Source organism: Schistocerca cancellata, chromosome 3 (genome assembly GCF_023864275.1).
Source record: "Schistocerca cancellata isolate TAMUIC-IGC-003103 chromosome 3, iqSchCanc2.1, whole genome shotgun sequence".
Lineage (NCBI taxonomy): Eukaryota > Metazoa > Arthropoda > Insecta > Orthoptera > Acrididae > Schistocerca > Schistocerca cancellata.
In genome coordinates this window covers 634,914,098-634,924,301 of record NC_064628.1, presented here as the reverse complement: position 1 = coordinate 634,924,301, position 10,204 = coordinate 634,914,098, and the positions used below count along the sequence as shown (strand labels likewise).

At 38.5% G+C, this 10,204-nt stretch overlaps 1 protein-coding gene across 1 annotated transcript; it reads right to left on the bottom strand.

Moving 5' to 3' along the window:
- Positions 1-630: 630 nt before the first annotated feature.
- On the bottom strand, positions 631-3,591 carry LOC126175573 (18S rRNA aminocarboxypropyltransferase). The gene is made up of 5 exons (XM_049922430.1): positions 3,362-3,591; positions 2,898-3,091; positions 2,613-2,826; positions 888-1,061; positions 631-796 (listed from the first exon to the last, which is right to left on the bottom strand). Exons 1-5 carry the CDS (start codon positions 3,513-3,515, stop codon positions 738-740), a joined length of 795 nt encoding a protein of 264 aa, XP_049778387.1. The 5' UTR covers positions 3,516-3,591; the 3' UTR covers positions 631-737.
- Positions 3,592-10,204: the final 6,613 nt, after the last annotated feature.

Here is a 10,204-nt window from a genome sequence, read left to right as displayed (position 1 = left end):
CAGCAGTTTAAGGACGTGTTCGGTAGTTAAAAATTTAATACAAACTGCATTGTTTCTGCCACTCAATTTGAAAGAGCACACATATAAGTGATGTTGAATTGTTACTGGTTGCTGCCACAATTCCCATACTGTTCACTGCAAATATTTCGAATTTTCTTTCTTACTCCTCTGAACTAATCACATGAATTATGTGTCACCTCCCAAGAGCTGTTATGAAATTGATCATAAACACATAGTAGCTGGTAATTTCCTTAACCTAACCTTCCAGATCCAAAAAAAGTATTTTGAGCACTAGCAGTGTGGGAATAGTGTAGTCATATTTACTTGCCATTTTTTGTGTTAATAACAACTTTTTTATCATTGCAACTGCTACCTGCCAAAAACAAAAGCGACGAACCATAGTGCCATTACACAACAAACTGATGATTAGAGCTGAACCTGACTTTGAATTGAAAATTTTTGTAAGTCAAATATGTTTCAACTTCACAGCAATATGATCTATGATTAATGTTTATGTGATACAGATTTCCAGGTTAAATGCTTTATACAACTGACCCTTAGTAAAATGAAAACAGTTATTGTAACCAACTTATTTTATGTTAATCACCAAAGCAATTTAGGAAAAGATAATAAAATAAAATATTTTAATTGAAAATTATTTAACATATGCACATTTATTTGTTACAACAAACTTTGTAAACCCACAAGCATGTGTGTCAATACCATCACAACTCAGTTCATTTGCTTTCCACGTCACTATCTTCACTGCTGGTGGATGGTGGATAATCAGATACCCCTGAAAGAATTTTGAGATTAACACATGACAGTCAGATATTCGGACCTTGAGAGAGAGAGAGAGAGAAAAGGACAGATAATTTTGTAATTACTTTGTCTTTGCTGTCTTTCTTCCTCGATTTCTTGAAGATGTTTACTTTGTACTGCAACTACCTCTGTACTAGACTTGCAAGATGCATAAGCTTCTAGCAATTCACTGTTTAATTCAAGGAAATGCTTACCCCACTTAAATTTACTCAGGTATAATAATGCTACATCCTTATAACCTGAAATAGATGCAGAAAAAGAGATGAGCAAATTCCTAAAAGACCAGAACAAATGTTAAAATGTCACTCAAGGCAAATAACACACAGTGACTGTACCTACATGAACAGTTACACAACCTGGCTTGAGAAACATTGACACACAGAGGGCTTCTTTCCATTTTGACAATTTGCTTGCATTGAAATACAGATATGAGCCATAACAAAGCACTTTCACTAAAATTAATTTCACTTGCTCTTGGTAAAGGGCACATACTGTAGAAAATGAGGTGATTTCAATTCCAACAAAGGTATGTTTGTTTATCTCCAGAGGATAAATAGAATATCAATGGTGTGGGGTGAACAAAACCTCCAGAAGCATAAAGTGAACTACTGGTGACTACTCAAGAAGGAAGTGATAGTTCTGAAGAACTGTACTGAATAGATAGTCTACATCATGACAATAAGAAGGTAATCATGTTCTGCCAATGTCAAATCTTTTTGGAAAACTGTCCATGTCAGTTTACTGGGTGTACATATAATTCTAGAAAGTACATTTTATTGCAAAATCATCCTGTCCACAACTTCACTCAATGTACATCAGCCATATTTGTGTCAAGTGCACTGCTAGTAAGTAATACTGAAAAACTGCAACTAATGAAGTCGAAACTCTTCTGCAATCTGGCTTTCATTCAACACTGTATCAGTCTGGATGTTGTCCCATGTTTCACTCCGATCGAACACCTGACCAATGCAGACAAAATGCAGCATATTTTATAGTTTCAAAAGGGGCACAAGCAGGATATATCATCATGACCTGTACTTAGCATGATCAAGTTGTTGGCATATGCAGTGTTGAAATATTTGGTCCAATACTACGTGATCATATGAGTCACTTGAATTACCATATGAAGTGTGCAACACTGGCATTTTGCCAGAATATGACAGGAGACAATGTGTTTCCCTGCAATTTGATACAATTAGCAGGCTATGAATAAACAATTTAAAACCTTAATTTTCTAAATTTTAAATGCTGATAACATCCTACAAAAAGTAACTATCACTACAAATTAAGTATAACATAAGCATGAATAGAGATCATAATTTCCTATTGTATGTTGCTGTATTATTACATATATTAATAACTACAATGGGTCAATGCACAATAATATTATCTATGAAATCAAGAAATGGCAATAAGGCAACGACAACACTCTCAGTGCATCAAAGTTGCTAATCACAGTATACTGACTGTTAAACATATATAATTAGTTTAAACATGTCATACACATCAAATAGAGAACACACTCTAGGAAATAACAGAATTACGAGAGACAAATAGCATTACTTACCTTCAGCATGCGACATTCTAGTACTACCCACTGACACAACTGAACAAGTCAGATAAACCTACTGATACACAATGCTAGCTTTTAGACCTATCAGTTCCTTTTTTCATACATATCTAACACATAGAAAATACGAATTATCATGCACAGTCATTTCCCATTAATATTTCTGGTCTTTTTCTTGCTATTTCTCTCTCTTACCTTTTTATTTTTGTACGTTTCTCACCTGTGATAAAAAATGTTGCTGCCAGGGCTTCCACACAGGAGAGCTGCCATGGTCTGCCATAGTTAATTGGGTTTGCTGCAACTAAAAAGGGCAGGAGCCTAGGATTGGCAGTTCTCATCCGAGAGAATGGGGTCTCTTCCAGTCTTGCCCAGGAACAGTCAACGACAGCCACACCGTTTTCAGCAACAATATGTCGATCATCAGGAGCAACAGACTGTAATGTCAAACAATTAAATATGATTCAAACAAAAATACGAAAAGTAATGTGTGGATATAAGTATATACCTTTTCTGCTACAGGAGTGAGAACAATGCCATTAAATCTCTGTCCCAGGCGTAGAGTCTGGATCAATCCATGGCGAGACAGTTTTCTTCCACTGCATTTTCTGGGATCACAATGTTCCATATCCCACATACCAACTGGAAAGGGTGCTTCTGACAAGTAAGTTTCGGAACATTCATCTTCTGAGGTGTTACTACCTAAAACATTATTGTGATAACGTAAGTTCTATTTTACGCATTTCTACCGAAGATGCACTCGTGTCTGTGAAAAACAAGTATGGTACTACCCTACATCTCTCTCCGTTATTTTAATAGTTTTATGGGTTGACTTCCTTTTATAGATCCTGCACTTCGAAAGAGTTTACTGCAACGCTAATGATTACTCATATGTTTAAACTTACACGGTGTGACGGGAACTGAAATTATTTGCTACAGCATAACTTAAATTTCGCAACAAGCATATAATACCTTTGTCAGAAGAAGTATCTTCTAATTTCAGTTTCGAGACGATGACATCACTTGAATCGTCTGTATTGGCAAGTTCTCTCGATTTAACCTTGCGATTATGTTTACCTTTCCCCGTATCTCCATGCTTCCCGCGTTTGACATGTGCTTTCTTCATCCTCCAATATTTACAAACAAAGCAGAGATGTCATTTGTAGACCAACTACATACTTTGGCGTTAGTTGCGCCGCATGTGGCACGCTCTGGAACTGGCAATGCTGTAAAGTGAAGAGACAAAATCTTTCATATACCTTCTATAATGGCGCGGGAAAAAAGGGAAAGCTTGTTTGACAGTATTGTACAAAAGCGTTCAGGTATATACAGAGCTTATGGCAGTTTCCAAGAACCCTTGGGTATCGAAATCGCACCCTCACTGCGGGTGACATATATCGTGCGCCCATCTGTCGAGCAGGAAGTTTGAATATTCTTTTGCGCATTTACAGAGAAAAATGTGGTATAAAGTTGTTAACAGTCACGGTTTTTAATTACATCATGGGTGAGGTATGTGGATCAATGTTCTTATTTTTCAATTAAATCATGGGAGAAGGTAGGTAGATCCATATTGATTCTACTTACTCCCATGAATTAATTTAAAAGAAATGCAGTGATTCACTTACTCAGTGTGTCTCACAATCGGATGTTCGACAAATACCGCTCGCATTGAGGGTGCGACTTCGATACCGAAGATTTCTTGGAAATTATCAAACTTATTATTCACACACGTCGATAAATTGACTGAACAAAAAATTCAATTTACAGATTCACAGACGATGTTCTGAAAAGGCCTACGCCGGTCCACATCCGACGTCTGCGCAAATTTCTCTGCACATGGACGGCCGCTGACATTACTCAATATTAACGTTTCATTTTGGAGTTCAAAATTGCTAGTAAATTTACACAGTTCACTGCAAACTACCATGAAGTTTATGGCACAGGGTATTTCTCATTATACCAGTTATTAGGGCTTCTTCTCACTCCATACACTTATGGACTGCAGGACCAATGACTATTTAAACTTTAAATGCTTGTGTGCACGTGGTCATCAATCCAGCCCCGGATCTATGAAATTCCCGAACCGGTGCAAAAATTGATAGTTGCGCCCTCCCTCCTCGCTGCCCACCGCTCGAGCGTTTGAGATAGGACATCATAAATTTTAAAAAAATCGATTTTTCAACAACATATTCAATTTGTATCACACATCTTTCTGAAGAGTTTGATACATAAAACATATATGTTCGAGAAAATGTAAGACTTGTTATTTGGTAGTAAGTGTGCCAAAGTGCAATGCCACACCTCTTCACACACCATTCTTCTATCGCACGGCACTGTATTTCGCTGTGTGGAATATTTTATAATAGGGTCATCAAACATACATTCATGACAGTGGGAATTAAAATGTCCTCTGGTGCCTCTCATGCTCCCGGTCGGTCGATATGGCATCCTACCCTCCAACCCCCCCCCCCTCTTAAAAGAAAATCACAATTAATACTGTGCGAGATTATTTGTAACTGGGAGAATAAGAACTTTTCAGAAAATTTGCGCTCTTTATTGCCTATCAACTAATAACCTTCTCTTTTGTGTGTCGTAAAGTTAAGCATAGGAAACATAAAATAAGTAAAGACAAGAACAAGCAAGCCAGTACACATTTCTTCAATCCTTAGTCCCAGCATTTTTTTCTCTGTCATCTTGCTGCAGCTTTACACGGCATTCTTTCCTTTCTGCATAAGAATCTATTACCTCATCGAAGTTCGTCAAATGTTTTGCTACATGAAAAATCAAAATGTCGTTGTCAAATACTGAAAAAGCTGTTAATGATAATAGTAGCCATGATTAATGTGGTTTCTCAATTTGATTATGTCTATTTTGTCACTGCCTACTATATAAAACGAGATAGGCCTTTCTGATATTGCAGCAATTGTAACACACGCCAAATAAGCGAGTCTATTTTGGCACAAATGGTCATTTTTATCTACCTCATTTACACACATAACACGACATAATATAACTCATTAAGTTCCAATGTCAGCTGCCTATTTAGACCTACTACAAGCAAAAAGTTTTGTGTTAGGAAATAATTTTATATTTCACTCATACACTCCAGTTTCTCAAGCATAAGATCGAAAGTGGCAATACGAAATTTTAATAGAAATTTGGAATCGTCATATTTTTCTATATAATTTGCGTGATGTCCCTGTTTCTTCTCCTTTATCGTTCTGACAAACAGTCTTGTCATCACTAATGCTGTAACTATTCATGGCGTTATTAAAACTTATTCTCCGGTTAACTTCACTAACCCTGCCTGAATCACCGGTTTAGTTATCCTGCTTTTATTCTCCGGTTAGGCTTTATTACATAGTTTTGTTCTTCAAGAATATGAATTTGGTAGCCCCTGAAATTGCTACCCAGGTCAAATACCCCGGTTTGCCCCCCTTCCCCCCCCTAGATCCGCATCTGAATCAATCTAATATTGTCCTAACCATCCCTAAGGGTTAGTTTGCGTTTGTCATCAAGCACCTGTCAGTTCAGTTTCCTCAGCATTTCCAGGTCAAACAAAGCAGCTACCACTTGAGTGCCCATCTCTGTAAAAAAAAATGGTTCAAATGGCTCTGAGCACTATGGGACTCAACATCTTAGGTCATAAGTCCGCTAGAACTTAGAACTACTTAAACCTAACTAACCTAAGGACATCACACACACCCATGCCCGAGGCAGGATACGAACCTGCGACCATAGCAGTCCCGCGGTTCCGGACTGCAGCGCCAGATCCGCACGGCCACCGTGGCCGGCCATCTCTGTATTCATTCAACATCCACTATTAGTCCCACACACTTGAGCGATAGTGTAGGATGGGTCGCACGAGAGATCTGTAAGCAATCTTCTAAGACTACGTTTCGTTAGTATTCTGGCAATAAACCAAAGTCTGCCACTTGCTTTACCAACGACTGAGCCTATGTGATCGTTCCATTTAGTATCCCTACAAAGTGTTTCACCCAAGTATTTCTATGAGTTAGCTGATTCCAAATGCCCGTTGATGCTGTAGCCGCTAGATACTACGTTTTTATGTTTTTGAAAATGCACGGTTTTACGTTATTTAACATTTTAAACTAGTTGTAACTCTTCGGAAATCTTATGACGGTGTGACTGGATATTTGTGCAGTTTTTTTTTTATTTTGCAGGCTGTAACAGGAACAACAGTGTTTGAGTTATTTTTCGTCATAGTCACCAAATTGAGACGCCTGTCACATAGTGTGATCAAGCTTTGTATTTCTGTGCCGCAGAAGTCTGCTGCCTGAGAATGAAACCAGTGTGTGACAGTCGTCTTCAGCTCTTTGGCACTGTCACAGCACTGGTTGGATGACATGAATTTCTTGAGGTGCAAGTAAAAAATGGAAATCACTGGGAGCAAGATCAGGACTGTGTGTTGGATGATCAAACAGATCCCAGCCGAACTTCTGCATAACTGTTGCTGTGCGCCAAGCCAGATGGGGGCGAGGATCGTCATGGAACAGCACAACACCTGCAGTTAGTGATGGGCTAAACTGCGATTTTCCGATATCAGTGATTTCTGTGAATGCTACTTTTGAGTATCTGTGATTCTTAACTGTGATTTGTCGCAGTTAAGAGTCGCAGTTAAGGAACATAGGTCGTGTATCCCTCCGCCACTGCTATTTCTGCGATTTCTGCTACTTCCGCGATTTCTGCTACTTCTGCGATTTCTGTGACTTCTGCTACTTCTGCGATTTCTGCTACTTCTGCGATTTCTGTGACTTCTGCTACTTCTGCGATTTCTGTGATTCCTGCGATTTCTGCGACTTACCACCGTATGAAAAAGTTACATCTGTCAACACAGAAAATTGCATGTCAACAAACCTGTCTTTGGCAAGTATGTTTTACGTTTTTTCTTGCGTTGGCTTTAATTTTGTATTAAAGAAACAACTGTGAAAATATTAATAGTGTAATTAATATGTAAGTAGCCGTACAGTACCGTAATAGTTCGTATTTAGAAAATGAATTGTAACATATTGTTATGTTCACAGGTACCTGAACTACATTTCAGTCACTCAGTAAAGTGATAACTCAAAATATCATTGTCAACAGATCTGAAGAAACTGCCACTGCGTCTTTAGACCGTTTTCGTCAGACGAGAGGTTAGTTTCTAAGCGTTTCGATGGACTTAATTACTTCAGTGTGATCGTTCTTGCAAATGTGATATTCATTATAACAAATATTAGCAATCTAATCTGTCAATTATATTGATAGTAATTAATGACAGCAAAAATTGTTTAATAATCCTTGTGTTTTTGCAGACACAGTTCTGACTCTGATTACTGGTTGCTGTACGTATCTATCCACATCAAGGCTGTTTTTGAGAGAGACTCGTGAAGATTCAAGACAGTTCTTAGAGGATTTGCAGTTTAAAAGTGAAATAATTGTGAAATAAGTGTGTGAATGATTAAACTGTGTTTTATTGAAGTTGTTGTGCGATTTTAAAGGAATAATAAATGTCAAATACAGTGAGTGAATAATAAAAATCTCATTTTCCACATGTTTAAGCCGCCCTATACCCATAATTTTCCGCCACTTACTTATTGGTAAACACTTGTTGGAGAGTGACATGCCGCCCCCCCCCCTTTCTCCTAAATCTTGGTGTGACACTGACCTGTAACTTATCCTGAAATCTACAATATGCATTTTGAGGCTGTTGATATGAAAGTGGGAAGTACAGATCTTCCAGTTAAATCAGGAATAGCTTAAGTGCATTACTTGAAAGTAACACAGGAAAAGCTTACTTATGTAGGTGGTAGTAGTGTCGGCAAAAAGTTCTTGTGTGTGAAGTTGCCATGTAGAACACCAGGTGTAACACTTTTCTCCCGAGTCTTGAACTGTGTCGGAACAAAAGTGAGGCATTCATATGACTGTTTTCATTTCTCTACACTTATACAGATGTCTGAGTTCTGCTGTGTTAACACTACAAAGTCCTGTAGGCATGTGGAGTATTAACCAAAACTGTCATATTGGAAGCAGAATCAAACACATTTGTTACGTTACTTGATATTTTCAGGAGAAAAAGGCAATGTTGTTTCTTATTAATATAATACATTCAGAGTCACAGCAGTATTTGACCAACCATAACTGATGCTGAATGTGCATGTCGTCATATAATATGAAGGGCTTATTTCAATAGTGGTACAAGTCCATTACCTCTACTTTTCTGTCTATAATGCGTCTGAAATTAGTGATCCAAACAAACATAAATAAAGGTTCATCTCTAGCAAGAAGCCATATGCTTCAATATTTCTGGTATCTCAAATGCAGATTTGTCAGCGCTCATTAACTTTACGACTCTGTATCTCAAAATGAACAAAAATGGACTTGTACCACTATTGAAATAAGCCCTTCATATGCACACACAGCACATCGAACTCGTGAGGCACAAGGCTCTCATAACGAAGTACGTACGTCGGTCAACAGATGACACTAGGAAAAGTATGTTAACTGCGCTTTTTAGTTGCTACTTGCGACTCTTACTTGCGATTTGTCGCAGAAATCGCAGTTTGACTCGGTAGCGAATAGCGTAGTATGAACTTTGCTCAACAGATGGCAGTGCTAACTGCGCTTTTTAGTTGCTACTTGCGACTCTTAGTTGCGACTTATCACGGAAATCGCAGTTAGACTTGATACCGCATAGCAGAGATGGACGTAGTACGAACTTTGGCCAAAAGATGGCACTGTTAACCGCGCTTTCTAGTTGCTACTTGCGACTCTTAGTTGCGACTTGTCACGGAAATCGCAGTTAGACCCGATACCGTATCGCAGAGATGGACGTAGTACGAACTTTGGCCAACAGATGGCACTGTTAACCGCGCTTTCTAGTTGCTACTTGCGACTCTTAGTTGCGATTTGTCACGGAAATCGCAGTTAGACCCGATACCGTATCGAAGAGATGGACGTAGTACGAACTTTGGCCAACAGATGCCACTGTTAACCGCGCTTTTTAGTTGCTACTTGCGACTCTTAGTTGCAACTTGTCACTGAAATCGCAGAAAGCAGTGCTAAATTCGAGCAATAGATGGCTCACGTCTTTGAATATGAAATACTACTTGCGACTGCTAACTGTGACTGAAATCGCAGGTAGATTCTGTAAAGTTGCTACTGTGATATCTGTGACTTCTCAGTCACTGTGATTTCTAACAGATACGCGATTTCCTGCGCACCACTACCTGCAGTCAGTATTCCATGCTCCTTGTTCTGAATGGCATGTTGCAGTTTCCCATGGTTTTACAGTAAAGCCTAGTTTACACGACGACACTAGGTTGCAGGTAACTGCGCATGCGCACCGCGCACTTTCGGCGTGTTCCAACTTTGACGACACTAGTTGCATGAGTTTTGAGGTTATGTGTATTCGTAGAGTGTAGGCAAACTGAAATATGAATTGGGGACGGAGAATAATGTTCGCTTTTTGGCTGTCTATGCTTTGCATAGGTGTGGCAATGCTCTCGTCTACAAGACTGAAATCCCATCATTCGAGTTAGCCGACCATATAGAAATATTGTTGACAGAAAGGAAGGCTAAACAAATTCAAGAAGCTGCATTCTTTATTCAGTATTCATCTAATTATAACGTCACTGAAGTGTTCCCCATTCACATATGTTAGAATTTTGAGATATTGCCATTATTCAGCTCTATCTTCAAGAGAGTAGTTGGCAAAATCTTCAAAAGAGTAGTTTGCAAACCATTCTCTTCTAAATGCGGCCTGCTTCGAATAATTATTGTTGCTAATGTTAATAATTATTACTGTTACTGTTA

Excerpts from the sequence above, each read along its gene's own strand:
- LOC126175573 (XM_049922430.1), bottom strand. The coding sequence starts at position 3,515 with ATGAAGAAAGCACATGTCAAACGCGGGAAGCATGGAGATACGGGGAAA. Across the intron at positions 3,092-3,361 it reads AGATACTTCTTCTGACAAAG|GTAGTAACACCTCAGAAGAT; the intron begins GTATTATATGCT and ends ATAATGTTTTAG. Across the intron at positions 797-887 it reads AGAAAGACAGCAAAGACAAA|GGGTATCTGATTATCCACCA; the intron begins GTAATTACAAAA and ends AAATTCTTTCAG.